Source organism: Grus americana, chromosome 6 (genome assembly GCF_028858705.1).
Source record: "Grus americana isolate bGruAme1 chromosome 6, bGruAme1.mat, whole genome shotgun sequence".
NCBI classification, from domain to species: Eukaryota; Metazoa; Chordata; class Aves; order Gruiformes; family Gruidae; genus Grus; species Grus americana.
Window position 1 is genome coordinate 33,831,323 of NC_072857.1, and position 25,494 is coordinate 33,856,816.

Genomic DNA, 25,494 nt, shown 5'->3' on the forward strand with positions numbered 1-25,494 from the left:
AGTGGAAAACTGAGGACAGGGAAGGACAAAAGAAAATCTGGACTCTATCATTTCATCAGCAAGGTTATTGTGCTGTGTGCATTAAAATGCAATCATCCCGTATTGTTCCTCTTGCTAGACCAAAGCTGACATTTTTTTTTTTTATCTTTGCATTTGAGGTTACGATGACAGAGAAAATGATCTCTTTCTCTGCGACACCAATACCTGTAAATTTGATGGGGAGTGTTTAAGGATTGGAGACAGTGTGACTTGTGTCTGTCAGTTCAAGGTAAGAAGATTGATATTTCGTTCTCTAATTCACTAATGAGAATACAAATCAAGGATCTCTCTTTATAACCTATCACTTGACAATTTATTTCTCTATGTGCGCAGAAGTTAGAGGGAAAACCTGGCAGCATGTATAGAAGCTGGCAGGACAACCAACTGGTGTCAAGAAGACATAAGTTTCTCTGGGAAAATGCAGATGCTGTGGCTTTAAATGTCCCTTCGGGTCTGCAGTTTCAGGTTGTGCATTTCTGACTTTGCGTCTCTGCCCTTCTAACAAGGATTTAGAGTCCTTTCTAAATTCATTTCTGATACAGATCATGGCTTATTGTATTCGGAGTTCTGATCTAGTTAAAGAAATGGATCTGTAATGTGCTTATGCAATATTTTCAGGAAGGGCTGCATAGTGACAATGCTTCTGCCTGTTTATCTGCCCAGCTGATCAGATTAAAGAGCAATCCCTCTGTTCCAAAATCATGAACTTCCTTGAGGTTTTATATAGTTTTAGGGGGGGTCTATTACTGAGTAGTAGGGGGTTTTCCTTCTATTTCTTCTCTCTCCCTCTTGCAGCTACATCTAAACCTCAGGCATTCTCAAAGTCAGACGATTTCATTATGAAGGATGCCATTTAATATGTTTTAGCCAACTCACAAAACAGCTGTGCTTTACATAATGACCTGAATAAAAACTTAACAAATTAAAGGAGTTTTAAGCATGTACCAGCACGTGTTGTATGTACGTTCATGCCCCTGTGGTTTCTTGCATTTTAATGTGGATCTGTGAAGTTGTGGAACTTGTCACGCTGATTTCAGTGTTTACAGTAGAGCAGGCCAAATAGTGCACAGTTCAAGATCGTGCACATCTGTAATGATTAATTTATTATTGAGCTTTGATAGACTATTCGCTTTGAAGTGTTACAAGTATCGTTTGTATTTCTAGAGCCAAATGTGTCTTCGGAGAAAAACCCCAAGTGATCAATTCCTTCATTTAAAACAAAGAAGGAATTTTCTGTAATAAGAACAAAATAGTTGTTTGCTGAAGTGCTTGCGATTCCCCTGTTGGGAGAGAGTTTATATTGACCGTGGGGGTTTTTTTATTCCGTTTCTAGTTTGCATGCAATCAAAAACTCAACGTGAGAATGCTGGTTTGAGCGTTTGCCTTGGCTCAGCATGTGCAGTGATTTAAGGGTCAGTCTGTTTTCTCTTTCTAAGAAAAATCTGTACTGCAGTAAAATGCCTGTGACTTGTCCCATTGCCTGGTGGCAAGCTAGGACAGCTGATGTGCCCTGAGCGTTGGGAACTTAGAGCACTTGGCTCTTGGTCTTTGTTCCCAGTTTGGTGTTGCCATTTGGCATAAAGCAGTGGACTCGTAGCCTAGAAGGAGCAAACCCAGATGTTGCTATCGGCAGGGAAGAAGGCATCAGGAGTGCTGTTTCCCCAAGGCAGGTGCCGGTCCCTGGTGATTCAGGGTAAATGAAGCTAAGTAAACCTCGCTGGGCTGTGTTGTCTCGTCTTTGAGAGGTGAACTCTCCCTGTGTGCTGAGTTGAGCAGTTCTGTAGGGCGCGGTTGAAACAGATTTAAGGAAATCAGATAATTGGTGTCTGAATATGTAAATGAGATCAAAAGAATGAGTTGGATGGTTGTGGGCCTGACCACTAGTAAATGGGTTGAACTCAGCAGGAATCTTTGGTTTTAGTGGCCTTTGGATCAGGCCCTGTAAACACCCGGAGCTCTTTGTCTCGATTTGAGCCCTCTGTGGAGCTGCAGAGCTGACCGTGACCTTGGAGGGCAAATTACCTGTGGCTGATCCTGTGCTGGCGCTGCGAAGGGCGGTGTGGTGCCAGGGGCTTCTCTAGTCAAACACGTCAGCTTTGATACAGACCGACCTGGGGGGATGTTAGCTTCTCCTGTAACATCAGTGGACAGCGTGACAAGCCAAAAAGATGTGCCACCAGAGTAGAAAATTAATTTCTAGCGTGGTGTCTGAGACCGGACAAGTAAGGCAGAGCCGGCCACGTAATTTATGTCACGAGTAAGGGGGTTCTCCATCAGAATTCAGGTCCCCCGTTTCAGTGACAGCTCTCTGGGGTGATAGTGAGCAAATCAATAGCAGACTCCTCATCACTATAATTACTTTTTATGTTTTCTCCAGAACTTGCCAGGGGCTTTAACTGCAGCTTGAAAGACTAGACAAGGACGGAAAGCTAATTTTGCTTCTGTACTGGTGAAAAGTCCTGGGCTGGCCAGCCTGGGTCTTGAGGGCCTGGGGGAGGCAGAAGTCAGGGGCAAGGCTGCTGCAATCTTGGTTTGGGTTTTTTCGAACCAGAATCACAGATACATCATGTCTGTCCAAGTGGAGTTAAAACTAATTTATTTTTATTTGAAAGGGTGAATATGATCGGATTGCTCTGGAACACCTGACTTAGACTTCCATCCCTGGAGAGCCAGCAGGCATGTGCTAAGAAAGGGATTCATATCAGCTGGCTCTCTTGTCGTACTCTGCCACGAAACAGTAGCCCGTTCACTGACTTCTCCTGATGAGACACGTATTGCATTGGAAAACACCATGTCCCGCTCTGATCAGTAAATGCAGACCCGTCCCCTGCTCAGGGCAAGCCCAGACCTTGGTGCCAGCACGGAGGGAAGGCGCTGTGCCAGTGCTGGCTCCAGCAGTGGGGCTGAGCGTGGGGGAAACCACCACCCCTTCCCCCCCTGCACAGACTCAATGGGTCCACCAGAAGGTGCAGAGCAGTGCCAGCAGGCATGTGGTTGGAGACACGGCTCGCTGGGGTCTGCTCCTCAGTCTGCCCCAAGCCACAGGTCTGGCAGCCTGGGTTCTCTTCCCTCTTAGATTTCATGAACATATCCAAAAAAATACCAGGGTATTTCCTTCAACATTGCGTGTCTTTTCTCTCTAGTCACCAAAACTGTGGACATTCACTGGTTTTTATGTGAGGAAGGAGTCTTGTTTTCGTGTATGTCAAATCCCTCACGTGCTTCAGTGTTTGTGGAGCTGGAACATCACCTGGTGAACTTGCAGCTTTATATTATATTTCCGGAATACATTTTCATGCTACTTGGTTCAAGACGTAGGTGGCATTTTGGGAGCAGCTAATCCATGGGAGTAGGAGGAGGTCAAACTCTTCACAGTGTTACCAGGAGGAGGAGTTACACAACTTACCATTTTATTTAGAAAATAAACCTTATGCTTTCAGTGCACAGCACTGGCCCCAACACTTGCAAAGCCGGTTTGTCTCAGGCTGCGACAGCGGGCACTGGAGGCTGCTAGCGCTGAGGGAGGCAGTCCCTGGCTGATGCTGGTTGAATTGGGTACGTCCATCTCCCTGCTCTACAGCTCTATTTTACTGACCTGTGTGCGCGAGAAGTGGACAGTATGGCACTGTGCTGCTGGCTTTAGTGGGACTTTGATAGGGGTTTCCCCAAGTGCTTGATTAGGTCTTCTTTAGGGATAGAGAATCATTCTCACATCTAGGGCTGGGTCTATTGAGCCCTAAACAAATGCCAAAAATGTGTCACTAGACTGAGGAAACTGACAGTCAACTTCTAATATCCTAATCATGACAGTGAAGAGCTGCGAGTACTGGATTCAGTGCGCTCAAGTGCAAGAGTCTGGCTCTAGCAGGTCACGAGTAACGTGGTGACTAACATCACAACCTTCTCATCTTGTTTTCTTTCCTGGATAACTTCCACTACAGTTTCCTGGTGGCTTTCAGAGTCATCTCAGCTCCAAGCCAAGGCAGGATCCATCTGGAAGCTCTCACTTCTTTTGTTCCCCGTGGCTCAGCAGCAGCTACTGGGTTCCTGCCTTTTCCATCCAAATACCGGTTGTCGGAAGGCAGTGGTGGGAAGAACGGGCAGCAGATGAAGAAATGCACCTGGGACCAGCACAGTTTAAGAAGGAAAAGGCCACATCACCTGCGCTCATCATGGAGTACCCTCCACCCCCGCTGGCTGAAGCCACGCCTGAGCGCGGCAGGGGCCACAGGAGAGACGGGGAAACTTCTGCCACGAGACTTAATCTGTCCTGGAGCCCTGGTGTCTTTCAAATTGCGTTTTAAAATTGCCAAGCTTTGGAAGAAGTTCCATCCTAGCTCACAGCAGCTCTGTCACCCGCTACTGTGGATCAGGATTTCACTCTCGATGCTGTGCGCTGTTAACGCAGGGCCGCCTGGCCCTTCCCATTTGCAGCTGAGCCAGAGTCAAAGATGGTCTCTTGCTCTGACAAAACCAGCAGAGAGTTTGCCACTGTGTTTCTTGGGAACAGGATCCAACATTGTTTCTACATGTAACAGAGCCTGTTGAGATACTTTGGGCCAAATTCTGCACAGATTGCTCTGGCAGAATGTCCCATGGGTGGCAAGCAGACAGCGTGTCTAAAGCAAGCATGATTTGATCCTTCATGCTTTAAAAAATTCACATGATTGTGTTGATTGTCCTGGTTAAGTATTCCAGATCAGCCTCCAGCAATTGCTGTTGGGCTTCTGGATGAAGTTGGCGTTTTCTGCGTGGAACACGGCTCAGATTTGGAACATAATGGTGAAAATAGCATGGAAACACTTTTTAATCAACTGTTCAAAAGCTCTGCATGGAGGGAGCCATTCGTTAGGAGCAGAAGGAGAGGATTTCTACTGTTGTGGTTGCTGGTTTTCTTTCTTGTTCCAAGGGAAGAGAGAGCTGGGGGTGGGCAGCAGCTCGGGAAGATTTAAGAAAATACAATGCATAAAGAAAATGTCATTTGATTTTTGCCCAATCAAAATGTCACTCTGACCAACTATGAATAATTTCTTGGCAGCCGCTCTGTGTGGAGGCCTGCAATTAATGCAATCTATGCAATTGTTTGGGTTAATCACTTCTGTAGTCATGCGTTTCAAAGCATATTTGATGTTTATATCCCTGGAATTTCAGTTCTGCATTTTACGTTGTGCCTGACGAACGCACCTCAGAACTTTGTGGCATAATACAGCTAAATAGGAAGTATGATTTCTTTTTAATTTTTACTTGGATTTAAGCAGAGGTGAGCATTTGTAAATAATAATTGTGATCATTCCGTTTGTTATAATTAAACAATGAGGCATACCAGGAGTACGGTAATCATGAGATAATCATATCCCTGGTATAATTACCATGTACGGGGTACATCCGAGTATTTCTAAGCCTCAGAGTGTGATTATCTTGTGATAACTGCACCCGGTAGGTTGCCCAATTTTCAATATAAAATGGAATTATTTTTATTAAAATGAACAAGAGAGGGCAAAGCTGTCTTTCAGCAGCAGAGGGAACAAAGCAGGTAGTTTGCAGAGCCGAGCAGGAGTTTGAGCCGAAGGCAGGGTGCGTGGCGTGAGGAGCTTCTGTGCTCTTCAGCATGCCGGCTGCGTGCTGCCGCTCCTGCCCGCTGCGGAGAGAGCTTGCACCTTCACAGAGCATCCCCGCCGCAGCTCGCCAGGAACAGAAATGTCTCTGCGGAAAGAGGGACGGGTTTTGATCGTAGATCTCTCAGAAATAATTTCCCTCTGCCCAATCAGTTCCAATAATAGCTAAGTACTTAAATAGAGAGTTATACACACACAGGCAGACACTTCTGTGTGTACGAACGACTGTCTCTGTAGCAGTCAGGGTGTGTATGTGCAGGAGGAGGGGAAAAGCGAGCCCGTTCGTTATAATTTGTCTGTTGCTGTCCAATAGAAACACATGAGTTGCTATTGCAGATGCGAGGAGCCGTTTGCCTTGCCTGTATTCCTTCCCCGGTAATGCCCCCGCTCGTTCTCGCAGCAGCGCGGGGCCTCCCTGGGGGCACTTGTTGAACTTTGCCCATTCAGATTATCTTTTCTTTAACCTGTTCAAGTCTAGTGTATGCTCTTCTCCCTTTTGTCTTTTTAAAAATCCCCCCTCCCTCTCCCGTGGTAGCTGTAAAGGTTAAGAGAGGCAGCGTCTCCCTCGCTGCTGTTTTCCCAGGGCTTTAGTACTGGCAGGGGGGGCACCCAGGGGGCCGCTGTGCCACCCCGCTCGTGTGACTAATGCCGTTGCTCTCTGTCCGTTTCCATCAGTGTAACAATGACTACGTGCCCGTGTGCGGCTCCAACGGTGACACCTACCAGAACGAATGCTACTTGAAACAGGCTGCCTGCAAGCAGCAGAGCGAAATCCTCCTGGTGTCCGAAGGATCGTGTGCGACCGGTACGTATAGTGCGCTCCAGGCTGCCTGCGGACCTTGCCGGGCCCCTGAATAAACCAACTCGTGAATGGCAAAAGCCATTTGAATCCCTGCTTTGAATTTGTTATGGGTTAATTCTTTGCAGTCTTAGGCACGAGAAGGTGCTGCCATCCTTCCCTTTCAAGTCACTAACTTAGTATAGGCTCAGAGTCGATGACACCGTATACCCTTGACACCGCTTTGAACGGCGCAGCACAGAAGTCGCTTTCTTTTTTTAAAGCGTATCTTGTGCTCCTGATCCTCCAGCGCACGGTGTACGCTTCTGTGCTGTTACGACAAGTAACTGGAAGCAGATTAAACGAGCAGATGTCTGATAAATGGGCATCTGGATTACCACAAACCTCTCCGTAATCTGGAGATAGAACTGGAGCGTTATTGCCTGCAATCCAGTTTCTTAGGGCTGTCCTTACGCGTGTAGGGCCAGATTCCCAGCCGGTACGATTCAACAGACCACTGGTTGTAATGAGCCCTGCCAATTTATACCAGCTGAAGATTTGGCCCAAAACACACTTAATGAACAAGTCTGTGCAACAGGGTTTTTTTTTTCTGGACTTGGAAGAATTCATTAAAGAGTGTACGTGAAAACTGACTGGCATTTGAGGCATCTTTGCTTAACTCTGAGCATCCTGAGCTATTTGTGGCTCTGCTTTTATGAAACAGCTAGAAAAGTGAATGTGCAAAATCAGTCAGGAAAACTGAGTTGCTTACGTGCAGGAGTTCTTGATGTTTTTCTTTTGTGCTCAGCGTCTGTTAGAGGTGGGCAGTGAAGTTAACTTGAAAAGAGCAGGAGGAGTAAGTCTTTGTTCTTGAGAGAGTTCTTTAAACTTAAAGCAGAATTTTTTGTTGGCTGAGGATGGAGGAGTCAATAAAAAGTGCATTAGACAAACTTTTTGTAGTGCCGTAATTTTGTGGTTTGTACACCTGAGAGAAAATAAACTTCTTTCCCTGGAAATGTTGTTTTTCTCTGAAGCTGTTACCTGACAATTTTCAAGAGGAAGAAAATGTACGCTGCAATTTTTTTTGTCTATAAATTGGTATTAAATGGAGCTCAGGCTGACAAAGCCTGTTGTGGCATAGGATTCAACTTAGTAAATTCTCTCAGCACAGCAACTGGTCTTTTTTGGTTCAAACTTTTTGAACAAAGGGATAATTTTAGTGTATTGCTACATCTTTTCTTAAACTTGCTTGCCTACTGGCAATGGCCGTGTTGGAAACATTCTCTCTGAAACACATTGGGGATTTCAGAAACAGAGAAGCTAAAGAAAAAAAAAATGAAAAAGTGCTTTCCTGAAGTCTTGATCATTTGGCCTCTTTTTCCTCCTCCCAAGGAGGAGGCTGAGTGGAGAAGGGAGCAGCCGTGTACCTCAGGTTTTCCCTGTGGGATGGGGCAGAGAGAGGGTGTGCAGGACCCCCATGAGAGACCTGGGCTGCTGGGAGGTCCGGCAGCGAGCAGCCCTCCTGGCCACGACCAGCACGGGCCTGGGCGTCGCAGGGTACGGGCAGGAGGAGAGACACAAGGTCCTTTTCCTCCAAAGGGCCAGAGAATGTGGTAGGTCATTGCGGGAGGCAGGTGACAGTGGGCATTCATTCCTTTCTCTGTGCTGGGGAGACCTGGCTCACCTGGAAAAGCAGCGCTTCCCCGCGCCAGGAGGGCATTGCAATGGAGACACCTCTCTTTCCTCGGTAGCTCATTTGGGACAGAGCATCAGGACAGAAGATCAACTCAGGGAAATGCAGAACGTGGTCACTGGGAAGACACCGTCATTTTCTGTTCTCTTTTCCAGCCCCCCTTTGCATGTGTCCCACGCAGTCTTGCTGTGTAACTCTACCATTTTAAGCCATTCTTGCGACAGGTTTATTTAAATAAAGGTTTTCCTTTTTTAAAGTTTGAGCAATGATGGCATGTGCGAGCCAGTTCAGATCCACCAGACCTTGCTGTCAGTAAATTAGATCTAACAGTTCATAGGGTAATTGGATCACAGCCTTTCCAAACTCTTTCTATTAATCTTGATGCTGATAAATGGATAACCCCTCTGCTAAGGGGGAGGATGGGATGACAACCTCCCTCCCTTCCCTGCAAGAGAAACTCCTCTTACGGATTATTTTTGGTAACCCTACACACGTGTGCCTTTCTGTGCTTTGCCTCGCTTAGAAAGTTTTGTAATGAAGCTCCAGGCTTGGCAATTTCGTGATGTTGCACTTTCTAAATTTGTGACTCTCATCGTTCCAGCCAACAAAACATCGAGCAGAGGAAATATAAAGGGCTCAATTTTGAAACTCAGCAACAACCTCGAGAAAAATGGCATTTTAAACATTTATCTAAATGCTTTGAATAATAATAATTTCAGTGATTTATTCCAACTAGTTATGATCTGATGAGGTGTCACGGTTTTGTAAAGATAATGACATGAATTTCCAATTGGTCCAGCCTCAGACAAATGGGTTTAAAAAATTCTCTTTGATGGTGAGTGTTTAGCAGTGGCCAAGTGAAGTAACTTTGCACAACTGTTGGGAACAAAGCTTTATTACTCTCAGTACAACAAAACAAGGCAGAGGCTTATGAGGACGTTACAGCACTCCAGGGCTTACATTATTTTAGTCTGATACAGAGACTTGAAAGAAAAAGAATTGAGACATGAGAAAGATGGCTCGAGTGAGCTATGTTCAGATTAGATCTCTATAATTTACCCGGGGATGACATCAAACGTAAGGTACACTGTAATACACTTAACAGTCTTGCTTTGCACGCTTACAGGATGTATTGTAGCACATGAATATAAATTTCTTTCTGTTCTTTTCTCAGATGCCGGCTCAGGATCTGGGGACGGAGGTAAGAGCCATCTTTTAATATCTCTCTGCTTATGTGTACACACATTGTCTTTCACAATTTCAGATTGTAAGTGGATGTGCTTTGCGGTTTAGTTGTTACATTACGTGTTGTCTTTCGGTTAGCTTTTGCTCTGAAAAAAGTGACATTTTGCATTTTAGTCAAGCTGGAACCTAATAATGACATGCTGTTTTCTAGGGAAATTCAGAAAGCTGTGTTACTTCTAATAGGACTTGGAATTATTCACAGGTTGTGCTAGGAGCTCTATCTCCATCTACTGTTACAGTTGCACTCATTTGTTTTATGTTTAGAGGAATACTTCTTTTGTTTTTAAAACATGAGCCAAACCCTTGGCTCCTCCTCACCGGAGGATTCAAGCCAAATATTTTGTGGTAATGGAGAGCATTCTTTCAAAGATGTGAAGAAACGTCACGGGGAAAGAACAATGTGTTTTTATAAGAACAGCAGCAGCAAAAATGAACGTGGAAATGATCCAAAGCCTGCCTCGGGGCAGGGAATGTGACTTTTGGGAGCTACTTGCATGGTGGGGCTGGTGGGTCAGGCTTCTCTGGGGGCTGGGAGCACCAGGGCTCGTTTGGCTGGTGGCTTTGGAAGGTTGTCCTTATGAGTTACCCTGCCCAAGCTTCCGCCCAAGCCCCCTGAGTAAGCTCGAGGAGCCCCGTGGCAGGGGAAGGGCAACGTCAGCATCAGGCTGGGACGCTGCTGGGCTCCTCGGGCTGGGGCAGCCGCCGGGAGCTGAGCCAGCCTTCGCAAGAGACACAGGCAGCAGCTCTGGGCTCTCACCCGGCTTTATGGCTGGTCCTGCCTGGGTTCAGGTGTTTCAAGCACAGTCCTGTTATTTGGCAAAATATCACCTAGTCCTCGTGTAGCTTTGGTAAAGCGTGCCGTGTGTTGGTGAAGTATTATTTTTTTGCCTGTGAAGTGGTCGATGACATAAGCGTGAGGCCCTTGCAAGGGACCTAATTTTCCGATATTGGACTCAGGCCGCTTTCTGGAAATCCGGACACTTCAACATGCTTCAAATCTGGCTCCCCAAAGCCCACAACCCAAAATATTGCTATTCATTTTCAAAAGTTTTGTCCAACTATTCCTATTTTACTCTAATGTCCTTTCAGATTGTCTTTTAAAACTGTTACACCAGAGAATTTCCTTATTCAGTGCTTAACAGAAATCCACAATTTAATTTATATTTATAATAGGGTTTTCACACATGGGGTCAATAAATCAGTTTTCAAATGAAGTTGCACAAAATTCATCATGTGTGTACCAAGGAAAAAGGATAAGATTTCCAGTTTGTTTCATAACTGGGGAGGGGGCAAAACAAACTTGGCCACTTTCTGAAAGTAATGAATTCCATACTCAAAAAGCCCAGGAATTCAAAAGCAGGAGTTCCAAACAGTTTCACTTTCAAAGCTAAGGGTGACAAAAGACGAGCAGAACCGTAGCCGGAGGACTGACTGGGCAGACAGAAAGGAAGCAGGTTTGTGAAGGAGACAGAACCAAGTTGGTGCGTGTGTTTAAAGGTCTACAAAGCTGCCTTGTATTATTCAAGATTTAGTAGGCAGCTACAGCTGTTCTTAAAGTACAAAAGTATATTTATGTGCCCGAAGAAGCTAAATCCAGTCAAGTAAATGTTGTCACTACATCACTCTTTACTAGACACGGTCTTGTTGTAAAAGCTGTAATAAATTTTGGATGTCATCACAGTAAGTCTTGTAAAATCCACTCCAACAATCATGAGTGGGATGTTTTTCTACGAGAAGCCTGAGGTCTTAGGCAATCTTGTATGTTTTCTGTTTTTACGAAAGTCTTCCTTTCTTAAGCTTCTTCCTGGTTAACAAACTGCTAACCAAGGCAGCACCATTTTTTGCAAAGCCGCAGCCATAGGGACCCTCCCAGCTGGCCATACCTCTGCCTAAATCAGGAGAACGGGGCTGTGCTGGATGCTATAGGTGACAGAGGTGCTGAGTACGTCTGCGGCGAGGTACCTGAGATACCTCAGACGCTGGGAGCCCTTAGGAACAGGCATTCTCTTGCTGATTACCCCATTTCTTGTTCCGTCAGAGTGACGTCAGGACTCGGGCTAGCACAACGCTTTGACATTTCTGTTCACGGTATGTTGCGTCTCTGTACATTGTGTTTTTCAGAGCTGGCAGGCTTTCTGGCAAGGTTCAGATGTGTGCGACTGTTGTGGTCTGTCTTTGGGAGGTTCCTCACAGCCAGGGAGACGGAGGCTGGGAGCCTTGGGGAACCGCTGTGGGCACGGGCAGGCTGAGCAATGCCTCCTGGGCAGGGACGAGGAGTCTCTGGTTAAAAAGACAAAGGGTGGATGGACTTTTGGTTGAAGGCACCTACGAGGGCTGATCCTTCAGTCAGAATTGCTGAGGACTGTCCTTAGCAGCGGGCATCTCTGCCTCTCGGCACTCGTGGGTAGAAAAGGATGTCACTTCGTAGCGGAGCCCCTCTGTGCTATTCCCGTGGGTTCCCTTAGTGTTTTTGTGTATCGCTCCACAAGCTGTGAGACGAGGGAACCAGCTTTTCAGCAGAGCTGTATCTCATGGTTGGATTGCTTTGGTCTGATAAGGTACACATCTAATAGGGAATTAACTCAAATTGCAGACTATTGAAGGATATCATGTTTTTCCAGTTCCTGAAATGTAGCAGGTTTTTTGCTCTGAGGTGGTTTCCCCCATGACCGATAGCAGTTCAGCTCTCCGTACCGCTTCTCCCTCAATGGAGCTCTTGCCAAATGAAAGTATAGGATCATAGGATCATTTAGGTTGGAAAAGACCTTTAAGATCCTTGAGTCCAACTGTAAACGTAACACTGCCAACTGGTTGGTGCTTCAGAAATTGCTGGAAAGGGGTTGGTGCAATGGACAGACGTACACAAACACGCCGTGTGGTCACACAAGCCTCATTTTCTCAGGAAACTGGACAGAGCAGGGACAATATGGCCAGAGGCCGTGTTTTGCCTGCCACGCTTCCCTTCTGCGCGTTCCTGCCTGGGTTCGCAGAAAAGTCTCCTCAATTTATTATTTAGGATTTGGGGTTTTCTGCTTAACTGTAAGGGATGCTGGGATCAGAGAGATCCCAGCTTCTTAGCACTTTAATGATCCTGAGGGCTTTCCAGAGGTGATTTAATCCTTCTTTATGCAGCAATAGCGTACAAAAGTCCCCTTTTTTGTAAAGCGATGGGAGAATCTTAATCTCGTTTGATTACCGAGCCTTCAGCATGCACTTTTGGGGATATCCAGTAAATGGGGAAGAACAGTAGGTGTTCAAGTTTCTTACTGCAGAAGACATTTCTCCCTGTAAATGAAGACTAAAAATGCAGAATCAAGAGCCGTTTCTGTGTTTTGATTGCAGAAGCTGGGAGTATGGTGTGGAATTATTTAAAAACCCATATCCCAGAAAGATACTAATCAATGACAGAAAGAATGAATGTGAAAGAGTTTATACAGAGAGTAATTTAAAGAGATTCCATTCATTTTCATCTACGCCGTTCTCTAGACAACTGGGTTTTTTTAGAACCCGATGATTCATGTTTTGGTCTTGAGCAGCTTCATAATGAATTCTTGCTAGTTTCCTAGCTTCCTTCAAACAGCGACAAACTCAAGATGCAGTATTTCATTATAGCTCTTAATGTGCGAAGAACATCTCTCCCTGGCTTCTTTTTGACACTGAACGCTTCTTGCCCCTCCCTGCATTCCCTGTATTCTGAGCTCTGGTGACTGGCTTGCATTCATAGCCCGACGGGTTCACTGTGGGTGAGGATCGCCCGAGGTGTGCCTGTGACCCCCGGCACAGCAGTGCATAGGCACCTACGTTGAATTAGTTTCAGAGCCTCGTTCAGTTTCCCTTCAAGTCCTACTGACTTCAGTGGGAATTGTACGGGGCCCCTGGGTACACAGATCTTATCCTAGTCTGATTTTTATGTTAATTCTTTATGATCTAGACTAAAGCAGAATAAAAAGCCAAGTCACAATTCATCAATATCATCGTCACCGTTTATTTTACAGTAGCATCCAGAGGTGTGAATTATAAGATTAGGACTCCAGGGTGGTACGCCCTGATACTGTGAGGCACTTCTTCGCAGTGAGGGAGGGACTAAAATCTGTGAAGCAAAGTCTGGATATCCAGGTTGGGTAAAGACTGGAAGGTGCAGGGCAATGCAGCGACTGAATTGGGAATAACACGTGCCGCTTCAAGGCCAAACCAGCGCTGTGTGTTTTGAACCACACTCTTTGTCAGCAGACCCGTACGTAATCCAGAAAGAGTCGGGGACTAGGCTGTTCTTAAAGTTATTCCTAATTTGCCACTGGTAGACGCACCTGGAAATCAACACCCTTACAAGCCATCTTTTTTTTTTTTTCTCCTCTGCCTCTCTTTTTGCCTGTGTATTTTGAGAATGGCTTGTTTGTTTGTTCTTTCAGTTTATTCCTTCAGTCTTATCCAGAAAAATTGAAGTCCTGCAGCTCTTTGTAGGTGCCAACATGTAGATTTAATGATAGATTTGGAATTCCGCTCTGCCTTTCCTGTTGGCTTAGAAACGTGTGAGTAAACACATACATATTATAAATCTGTATGGAGCAGCAGTCATCTGGAAACACTAACCAAGAGGAAAAAATTAACACTTAGAAGCCTAAATTATTTTTTTAACTGTAATGCAGCATGTGTATCTTTTTTCTTTAATCAACAGGCAAACAGTTACTTTGACCCAATTGCATTTATACTTGTCTTCATGCTGGTTTTTGTATGACTATCTTGAATTCAGCAGCTCTGCTGCTTTTCCACCGATTTCCCTTTCTGCTTTATTACAGGGCTGATTGATGGGCAGGGCTATGCAGAACACAATGAATATTGCTGTAAACACTGTCCTGGCAGTAACACTTGAGCCAAAATACACTGTAAAACCTGGAGTGTATATTGGTTTGAATGAAGCACTGTATAAAATGCAATGCTGATAAACACACACACATCTTACACACACACATATTCTCAATATATGGCAAAATACTGGGAGCATTCTAGTTTAATTTCTGGAAGAAAGGGAATTAATATTTTGAGCTAGAGATGCTGTCCTTTCTTTGCCTGGGCCTAACGGGTGATACCATCTTCTCTCAAGTGAATTTAGAATATCTGCTGACCCCACGTGCTACCATCAACTGCAATAAGGCAATGGGAAGGCTCCTTCTACTCTAATTTCATTTGGGAGGTATAATTTAAAGCAGCATCAGAAGGTACAGAATCAACTGTAAGCAACGTGCACTGACTGGGTAAATACCTCTGGAGGGAATGTTTAAATCTTAAATGATTGACCTGACTGTGGATGGTCAAATATACGTCTCCTTTGTTAAACAGGTTTTTACCTTGTTAACCTCAGCATGGCACCGAGCCCAAACCAATAAGCTCTTTGAAAGGCTGGGTTTATTAGCTCAGGCTCTTCACTGTCCTAACATGATTACATGACTTCTAGTTCAGGGCTGGTGCACATCTGACCTATATAAGAGTTAGGCTGGGAAAAGGCAGTTAACGTCTCTTCATGGCCTTTAAAAATTAGGAAAGGATGAAGATCCTATGTTTTTGTTGACTAGATGAGAAGCACTTGGGCAGTCACAAGTGCTGAACTTTTAGGCTCCCCATCACAGGCATTTTGTGCTGGGTTTTGGAAATCCCAGTAAGGTACGGGCATGACAGGAATACTAGTTTTTGCATTTCTCTCAGGCTGTCATTTGAGCTAAGTACCGGGCTAATCGACCCTGCCTGACTGAGATGTTCCAGCAAATCCCCACAGCTCCTGTGGACTTGAAGCTCTCCAGGGTTATATATAAAGTACCAATCTGGGACATACTGGTTTGGGAATTAGTTGCCTGGGTCCAGCCTATGTTTTGCTTGCTCCTTCTGCTGCTTCTGAAGTTAGAATGCAAAAATCCCATGAAAAGTGATGCGTTTTATCCTTGTGCTTGCTTTGTTATTAATGGGCCAAAGTCCTTGCTGTGTTCTTGGTGTGAATGCACAGCTTCCCTCGAGCAGACTGTCAACACTGAGAAATACCATGGGAAAGAGCTGACCCATAGTGAATGATCCGTGGCCCATTTTCAGCCATTCATGCCAAACCCAAGAAAATGAACAGACAGACTTTTGTAGGTGAGAAGTAGGAATGACATCCATTCGTAGCCTCTTTCCTAAATTATCCAGTCTTTTATGGGTTTTAGCGCTTCTTTTAAGTAGTTTGGAGCTATACAAGGAGACAGTGAACGGAGGATGCTCACCTGTATCGAAAAGTACTGAGGATGCTCTGGTTTTGCTTTAAAAGTCAAAATTGCTTGTCCACATCAAAACAGAGCAAAAAAAATCCAAAATACGCTGTCTAATCATGTGCAATCTGTAAATCCACAAATAACTAAGTCATCAAACCAGCGAACAAATCCTACAATACTCTAGCAAACAGATTAAAAAAGGGGCATCCGATCACAAATACTCATTTATCGGTCTGTTATTGTAAACACAGCAAGAGAGAGATGTAGTGGACTAGGTTTGTCTACTACATCTCTGTAAACCTGGATTAATTTTCCCTGTGACAACTGTGGAGTCACTGGCGATTAGCAGTGACAATTCCTAATGAAATCTATACAAGTTAAAATTTTATGGTACAGCGCTACCAGTTCTTGAGATGTCTTTCAGCCCAGGTTTTTGAATATTCTTATAGAAGGTGCTTAGTGTTTCATTTAAAATGAACACATAAAATGTTTTTAGTCCTCGTTGCTTGGGAGAGTACTTGAATAGAAGCCCAAAATGCTCAACAATAGGCAGAACTCCAAATGGCATTTTGAAAATATCATGATTCGGGGAAGAAGTGGTCAGAACTCTTCCATGATATTTCACGTGATTTTTTTTTTTTTTAATGCCTTGGACTTCGTGATCTCATTTGTTCCAGCTGCGTGGGAGTTAGATAATGATGGTGCCTATTTAAACCCATTAAAAAAGCAGCTACTGAAGCAGGACCCTTTTTACCTCAACAGCTCCGAATATCTCGCAGGCAGGAGTTTAAAGAAAGATAGTTAAGGGACTTTAATGTAGGTTTTCGGTAAGTCTGAGAACATGGGGAAGTTCTAAAGGTCTGAGAGAATGTAGGTGTGTGGGTATTAAAAATGGTAGGGGAAAAAACCACGGATATTTATAGGCCTGTCAATCTGACATTGATGGAGGTAAAGCAGGACATGCAGACCCGGACCTGCTTAATAAAGAAATAAATGAGAACTAATGCTGAGCAATATGGACTGATGTAATAGATTTTGTCAACTAATTGAAATGTTATTTATGAAGCTACAAGTTTTCTTGATAAAGACGACGACGTTGATGTAGTGTACGTGGGTATCAGTGCAGTATTGGGCATGCCACTACATGATACTATGATTAAGGAACAAGAACCATGCAAAATTAACGTGGCACGCAATTAGTGGAATAAAAGCTGCCTTTCACAATGTAACTATAAGCGGATTTATCATTATTAGATGGACAGCACAGGGGTCAGCCTCATGCTATTTGTTTGTTTGTTTGTTTTACCAACGACCTAGGTGGGCACATATTTTCCTCAGGGATCAAGTTCCCAGCAGATATAAATAGGGAAGTAAGAAACGATCAGTTCACTGGCACAACCCAATCTGATTGACTAGGTACACTGGTGCAAGAGCAGGTCTTCTGATGTGACCAAACATAAAGCCACAACCATAGAACAAAGATGGGAGAGCAGAGGAGTGAGGTGGGGAAACCCTCCTGGAAACAGTGAGGCTACAAAGAAAACTGGAGCCTTGGTAGCTAGTGGGCTCGTTGGGACTGTCCTCTGCGAACACAACGGGCCAAAGGGCCACCGATATCCTGCTGTATTTAAGAAGCAGACTCTTGAGCAAGGGTAAGGATGTCAAATTACCTCCACCTTTAGCGGAGGTGGTGCCTGCAGCTCCAAAGGTACTGAGAAGCTGGGGAGAAGGCTGTGCACGGCCACGGGCGGTGGCTGGCGAGCAAGCTTTGCCGTGAAAGCTTTGATGCCCTTAGCTTTGTCAAGGGAAAGGGTGTGTAGGTCACGATCGGTAAGTACCTGTGTGGGGAACACAAATGAGCAGCAGAGCTCTTTGTGCTGACGAAGGTCTAACGAGATGCCAGGCTGGCAATTAAAGCTAGACAAACTCAGAGGAAAGTTTAGACGCGTGTTTGTAAATGAAGGGAATAGCACAAAGGGGTGATTAAAAGTTGTGTAGGATTCTGTGTCACTTGAGGTTTTGACACTGGGATGTCTATAGAGTGCTCTGCTCAAACAAGGATGAATTTGAAAGTCCGGGGCCTCTGTCGCATGGGAAGTCACAAGAGATGCTCCGTGGACCCTTAATTCTAGGTACCATAAATTAGTTTACACATGAAATAGGCTGAGATTAGCCTATTTTGTTCAGCAAGATTTCTGTGTTAAGTAGTCGGGAAAGGGATTGATTATGTGGATATGTTTGTTCATTTCAAAATCCACACAAGTGTGTTTCTCTCTGCCCTCTCCCATCTCATTGTGTACATTTACATATGCAGGTAATGGAAGAGATGCAGGCTTTAGTAGCAAGTGGAAAACCTCATGCGTAATGCTCTGCTAATTGCTCTGTATTTAAAAATAGGCCACACTGCACTGCATTTCATCCTAAGACTTCTTTATGTTATCTGGCACTGGATGACTTCGGCAGCTCCTGATCTCAACTGAGTCATGACAGGCCCCTTTGGGCTTCTCTCTGTCCTGCAGTGCTGCCCTGATTCCCAGAGCGGCTCCTGATCTACCCCCAGCTGGTGCCTGGAGGGAGTCCTCGGGGAGGAGGAGGAGGGTTACCAGCTCTCTCTAGAGGATCTCTCCAGGATCCTTTTCCTTCCCATTTCTCCTGGCATAAGGGGGCAAGAGCAGAGGGGAGGATCCCACCCAAATTGCTCTGAAGTTGGAACCCATGTTGATTGTGATTAAATATAATTTGATTTTTCTCTGTTAGTACAAAGAGCATCCCCGGCTTTGATGTATTAGTGTATGTGATGGGTTTGGGAGGTGGGAGAGAAGGTACCGTGTGCGGTAGGCTGCGATTGCTTTGGCTCATATACGTCATCCACTACACTCAGACAGAGAGGCATCTTCATCTTTGTTATAATAGAGCCTTGATAAACAAATAACGTATTCTTTTGTACAACGCCTGAGATTCTCATCAAAAGGGGAGGGAGCCAGTTATATGAATCACAAGGCCAGTGCAGGACAAGTCTATGCTGTAATTCATTTAGACAAATGTTGAAGTAAATTGATGGACTCAGGTTTGTTTAGATTAGTGGCCTTTTGAAAAATGAGTTGTCCTGTGTGTACAATTTTTCAATCTGTTTACATCTAATTAGCTGTTCAGATTGGCTAAAATTAAGCGATGTCACTTGTAATGCATTCAGAGGTGAAGATATGATAAAATAGGCTCTTTTATAATCTCTTCAGCAAGTGGCTGGGAGCACTGGCAGTGTGTGAACTGAGGGCGTATGGAAGATCAATCTGTAATGTGGAATCAAATATAATCAAGCTGCAATCTCACAAATACAGTGAATAGTCTACAGCATCTCCTCTTGTACTGATTCAAAGAGGGAGGAAGTTTTTCTGTCATCCTCTCCCACGACTCCTTTCCGCTAGATTTGCCTGGCTGGCTGGGGCATGGAGTTGGGGTGGCTGCCCCTGTACACTGGCATCTTTACCTGGCACGCTGTTGATTCCTGCACGCTAGATATTTCTCCCTGGAGACAAGTCATTTGGACAGCTTGAAATCTAAAAACTGACTGCTGCAATGTCAGGTTTCTAATTCTGCAGCTCAGCTGACAGCTCTGGAAAGTCCCTATCAAAGGCAGAAAATACAACACTCTTCAGCAGACTTTGTTCTGCCACCATACGGCCCCAATTCTATTTTACTGCTCCAAAGCCTACAGGCTTTCACATGTTTCTGACCGAAAATTCTGCTATTAATACGTAAGCTTCTCAGCAATTAAGCTGTGCTTATTGCTGCATCAGTGCTTTTAGACCGTGACCAGCAAGCAGCACCCTCTCTACAGCAGCAGCAGCAATTTAGTTCTCATGCTTAGTCATGGATACACGTCTAAGGAGATTTTGGCACAGGTTTTCTCAAATATTTTTAAACGTTGTTGTTAGTCTTTTCTTTCTTCCTTGGCTCTCCGAAGGCTTTTGCTAGCAATGTGCAAAGCACTCCCCTGCCCTTGTGTAACAATCCCCGAGACTTACGGGATTTGAGTATTTGCAACCGTGAGCTTTCCCGTGGTGACTATCAGGTGCTGGCACCTGGCTCCTGCCCCCAGCTCTCCACAGCGTGGCACGTGTTTCCCGTGCTGGCACGTCAGTGCTGTCCCCTCTCAGCCGGCCACTCAGCCCCGAAGCACGTGGCGTCATGGAGCGTGGGCAGGTTCCCCTGCCCCATTTGTGCGAGGAGCTTCCTTGGTGTCCCGTTTCCCTTCCTATGACCTGATGTGCCAGGACCAGTGGTGGTGCACCCGAGTATACGTGCTGGAAATGAGACCTCAGCTCGGTGGCGCAGGGCTTTGGGGGCAGGCTCCTGCTGTTCACTCGAGTGCCACCGAAGCAGCAGAAGGGGACCTTTAAGAGCTGGCCGGAGGATTGCCCTGTGGAGCCTTTGCGGGCAGCGCTGGAGAGGCTCAGCCGGCACCTTGGGGACAACGCAGCTCGTGGCGAAGATGGCCTGGCTGAGCCATGTGTGTGCAGGAATTGGGCTGGGAGCTTCTACCTAGACAACAGCAGTGGACAGGCCAGCCGACACCGGCCCAGGCACCTTTGTCATCATAACCCTTCTGAGGCAGTTCCTCAGGTACTGCCCGTAGCTGCTTTCTGACTCATTAAGTTTCCCAGAAGGAGCTGAGAGTGCTCAGCGAGTTGGGAGGTCAGACCGTGAGATCTCGGGTGCCGGGGCCGTGCCCAGCTGGGCTCCATCCTTGCTGTCGGAGCTCTTTCTGGCTTCATCCCGGGGTTCGTCCCGTCCTGCCCCGTGGCGGTGCCTGTCCCCTTGCTGTGGCGGTGGTGGCTGGGCCTGGCACCGGGCAGGGTGGCCTGGTGGCAGCAGGGGGAGCTCGCATCTTGCCTGTGCTCTGGCTCCTGGAAAAACGCGCTTGGCTCTTTCCCTTTGGTTTTTCATTTACCGTTCGCATGGTAAACTCTGTCAGGGCTGGATCCTGTGGGGTGGATCAAATCTGAGGCCCTCCATCTCAACACATCAGCATTCTCCTAAACGTGAGGGTGGCAAATGCCAAGCTGGTATCTATAGGCAGCAGCAATAGCGCTGTTTTCAAAGAAGAGAGCGTTTTACACAAAGAGGAGCTAGTCTAACCAGTAGAGTAAAGCTGAACGTGTTAGTGTTACGTAGGGATTCAGGATGGAAAGCCACAGTGTGCCCTAGCTCCTCTGCTGTGAGTTACTCTTTTCTGGATGTCTTTAGCTGGGTGACAGGTGCTTTGGGGCTGAAACTTTCCTTAGATTGTTCAGGAGGATTTTCTTGGATTCTTTTTTTATTTGAAAACAATACCATGAGCCATTTTTGAATTGACAATAGTCCATATGAAGTGAAAGGTTTTGTTTTTAAGACATTTGTTCTTACTGCTTGAAAAGAGCAGTTTTAACAGGCATGAGCTAGTTCTGAGCAGTCTTCAAGAGGCTTTTTCTGGGGTTTTTGTGCCTATCCATCTACCCTCTACCTGAGGTTTAAGTACCTCCGTCCCATCTCAACTCCTGTGCTACAACATTAGTTGGTTAAAAGAGATGCTCTTGATTTCACTGGGCAGTCAGGCAGATGTCTTAAGCTAAGTCTGTTTTGCAGAGGTCGACGAGGTTGAGAATAGTCTAAGTTTTGTTGCAGTCTCAAGCCCATGCCAGGGCAGACAAAAAAGTACCCTTCATTTGGAAGTAATGCTGAGAAAATCTATCAGTAATTTATGTGTTGGAAATAATATCTGAAGTCATTTTCTAGAGCACTGTAGTTATTTAAAAACAATTGTAAGTATATAACACAAGAAGGTTCAAAGTTGATAAACAAATGGGAAGAAGCATCTATGCATAGTAGCCTGGAAACTCACCAGGCTGCTTCATCATATTTTCCTGTCTTCATCTTTAGGTCTTCCTGCTTCATTCCTTTTCAACTTAATTCACAGGAAGGAGAGATTTTGCTTGGTCTTAACTAAGGAATTGAACAGCTACTAGGGGCAGGAGAAATGGTGGCACAAACAAGCTTTCATCCTATTTCATGACTGATTTCAGAAGTCTCTTCTTTCTCGATTACTTGTGCAATCTACGTAATTAGGAGTACGCACCCCCGTTGGTCTTAGACGATGCATGGTGGTGAGGCATATATTCCGCATTTTCTCCCTTTCTGTAAAAGTGCTGTGACTTCAGGATCGGGCCCTCGGAAAGCCATCTCTGCTGTTTCTGTGTTTAATGGCACTGTAGAACTATCTGATGATATGCTATTAATGTGAAGGGATGGAGAGGGAACAGAAGATCCTCAGCAGACTCTGATCTGGCAGCAGGTGAACAGCATGGGGAGCTGTCAGATTGCACAAGTTGCTAAGGTCAGGCTAAATTAGTGCCCAGCTACTTGTACAGTGGTAGTAGGTGCTAGGACGTATGATACAGGTGTCACTGTGTAAATCCCTGCAAATTCCAGTCTTAAATTAATGGCACAGAGAAGTCATTTAGCCACGTCACTTGTCAAATGGCAGTGTCTCGGAATGGGGCCGGCAATGAAAATTCTTCGTGTTTTTTAGGACTTGGTGTCACTTTTAGTGTCATTCGTAAGGGGTTACACTGGTTCAGTTGATGGCTCAGCTGAGCTCATAAACATGCTGAAAGTTCCAGCAACCCTCATCTTCGTTACCTCCCACGCGGGTAAATTGTGATTAAGGTGCCATCATCTCACGGAGGCAAAAGTAAGCGTACTCTCGTGATCATGTATGTATGCAATGAAGAGAGGGAGAAGACATCGCAGGGTACCCTGGCCTGGTGATCAGCTTTCGGGAACGCTGCACAGGGGCATGCGTTGGGTATGTCCAAGAGAGGCAGTGAAGGAGTAAACTGAAGCACAGAAGAAAGAACCAGTGGTGAGAGGGGAAAGCTCTTCCCCCTTGCTATGGTTGCATTGTTATTGTCTGGAAAAATTTAGTGCCAGGGGGCTTCATAAAAGACAGCAATCCCGACAACGTAGTGGAGAAGGTTGTGTTACAGAACTTCTACTCCTTTAAGGTAAGCTGTCGCAGAAGGCTGCCGTAACGCGGCTCTTAGCGGTAGCAGCCAGTTATGCCATAAACAGTCGAGGCAAATGTAATGTTTTACCAGAGGCAGCCAGCGGATGCTTTGTGTGAACCTTAGTCTGCTGCTGGCCGGATTAATTTTTGGTATATCTTTCATTGCATTGTCTATAAACAAACGCATTTAGAATAATAATCCTCTGCTAGCTTGGGTTTCTTCAAAGTGCACAGCACAGATTCCCCTCTGTTGAGGGAGGGGCAAAATTTGTGCTCTTTTTAAGGGCTCCTGTTGTAATCGCCGATTCACCGTATAGTTTAAAGGTATTGTAGAGGATTAGCTACAGAGTACTCCAGAGGTGCTCTCCAGTTGTCATCCTACAGCTGACAGTGTCAACTGAGGGAGAATAGCGTAGGTAAGAAATGCAAATAAGCCAAAGAGAGTGAAGATGTTGCTTTCTCCTTTGGCTTGTCTTTCGAAAACACAAGATATAATTTCTGACCTTTTAGACCCACCCATGAATGAAAGCATATCAGCGAGCGCTCCACAACATTGGGCTACTGGGGTCTCCTATGTAGAACCCATTCTGCGTATGAAAATCTGTGCCTCTGCTTTTACGCTCCGAATAGTAATACTGTAAAAAATTCAAGCTTTCAAGCCAGCCACAGTATCCTTGTGATGAAAAGAAGAGAAAGGTCAGCGAAGCTTGTCCTCGATAAGAAACAATCCCAACTGATGCTCAGAAAACTGAAATGGTAAACTGAGCTGTGCTCACGTGTGGCAAACACGGTCAAGCTTTTCACTCATTTCAGCTGCTTCTGGACAATTCTTTTCAACTAGATCTAGTCTTCAGCTGGGCTTGAGAAACTGGTCTTGCTAATGAATTTGTATGAGTTTACTGGCCCTGGCAGTTTTTACTGTAATGCACTCAGTATATTATATTAAAAATGTATATCACAACTGAAGCAGTTTTGTAAAACAAGCTTTAATGCAGCATCTGCTTATTTGTGCCTTGGGGATGTGAGACAACAGCAAACTGCTTACTGCTTGAGAAATCAGCACACCACCACAGGCGTTGCTCTGGTGTTAGAAGTCAGGGCAATGCCTTAATCTGGATGCGGATCAAATCGTTGTGTTGATAATTAGAAGACAATAAGCCTGCATGAAATTGAACCAAGATGTATTAAAATCAGGTAGTAATTCTCCTTAATGCTGACTGGAAGTAAGCCATGTCAGAAGGTAACCAGAATGCCTGATTGTTTGCCATTATAAAAAGGTCCGTTTAAATAGCTCTCTGTCACCTAGGGCTATTTAACCTTTTGTAGGTATGAGCATTACAAGGGAGCCTAACGCATATTTTGTGTGCGTTATTGTGCATAAATGCATGCCCACAATTTTTATGTTCCTACGTACATATTCATCACGAATCAGACCGGGGTCAATGTATTTCCAAGTCATGTCACTGGTGATAGCCAGGAGCAGCTGTTTCCGAAGAAGGTGAAAGAAACTTCATCCTTGAGCTCCCCTAGTGGGAAATCGCTGGCTAAAACCTACCAACGAGTGCTTAGCTTGTGCATCGAGATGGGAGCGTAAATGCGAACATGAATGGTCTCATGTAAAAAAATGTGTTTGTATGTGAGAATCAGCTGTGAATATGCCTAAGTGCTGGGGTCTGGTGATATGGTAATGAGCTTAATAGCGATCCTTTTGCTGGAATGAAACCAATTTCCCTGGATGTCCTCTTTTCCTGGGATTCTGAAAGCTGAACACGAGACCCTTCAGGACATGGAGGACCCAATGCTGGTCCTTGTTTTGTTTGCCTCTGTCTGCTCCTTTCAGCTTCAACTCCCTCGTAAAAGTTATGTGCCATTTCAGGGAAGCACTTCCACGCTTGAGAACGTTTTCTCTCCAAGCCTTTCAGCTTGTCCATTTCCTCCCTGTGCTTTTCGTACACTATTTTCTATGCTAATGGGACGTTATTAGTTTTATTTATAAGGAGTGCTGTTACTAATTGTTTGTTAGGTGATTGACTGTGGTGCGTTTCCATAACCGAACGTAACTGGCTGCAGTTTGCCGTATTTTTAAATAACGCTTCTTTCAGAACAGATGAACTCATACGCTTGTGTTGATCAGTAACTCGAAGGAAGAAGCTAAGGCGGCATCTGAAAGCTCATGGATACAGTACGCCTATGAGCTCTGTCTTGGGCTGATCAGCAGCCTTATGGTGGGTTTAATTTGGAAATCATTATTTGGACAAAACTGGGGCAGAGCTGAATCTCAGCTGGTCGTGAATAACTTCACAAACATCAGCCTTTCAGTGTGCGCAGCTCTGGCAGCAGATGCACTGTTTGATGTAACTGGTATCTCAGATCCACACCTCGTTTTGCACTGCCACAATGAAGAGTTGTAAAAAACCTGTGTGGGCACCTCGGCATCGCTCAGGCAGCAGGGACAGGAGCTATGCTAAATGTTTTTCATCTGTAGTGTCTTGAAAAAAATTTGTGAGGTATCTCATCAGATACAATGGCTTGTGCCGTTGCTCTGCAGGTTCTGGATTCAAAGATGACTAGCAGTCAGTGCCTTCTGTTCAAAGGCATTTAAACGGCTGATCCTTCTCCCGCTTTGTTCTTCTGGAAGCTCTCTTTAAATTGAAGAGTGAAGATTGAGACACTTTGTGGCTATTGCTTAGACCAGCAACAGGAGAGAAGAGCTGTGTGAGTGTCAGTGTTAGTATATGTAGCACATAATATATGGACATACTATATATAAGATTGGGTTACTTATATTTAAAAAAAAATCAAAATAATTAGTTAATTTATTTTAAAGCCATGGAAAGCAGGAT

The 25,494-nt window shown here is 45.1% G+C and overlaps 1 protein-coding gene across 1 annotated transcript in view; it reads left to right on the forward strand.

The window, feature by feature from the left end:
• Positions 1-25,494, forward strand: part of TMEFF2 (transmembrane protein with EGF like and two follistatin like domains 2) — a 129,962-nt gene that overhangs the window by 1,738 nt on the left and 102,730 nt on the right. The window contains exons 2-4 of the mRNA XM_054830934.1: positions 159-268; positions 6,330-6,459; positions 9,300-9,326. Coding sequence (XP_054686909.1) covers positions 159-268; positions 6,330-6,459; positions 9,300-9,326 — 267 coding nt within the window. The remainder of the gene's footprint in view (positions 1-158; positions 269-6,329; positions 6,460-9,299; positions 9,327-25,494) is intronic.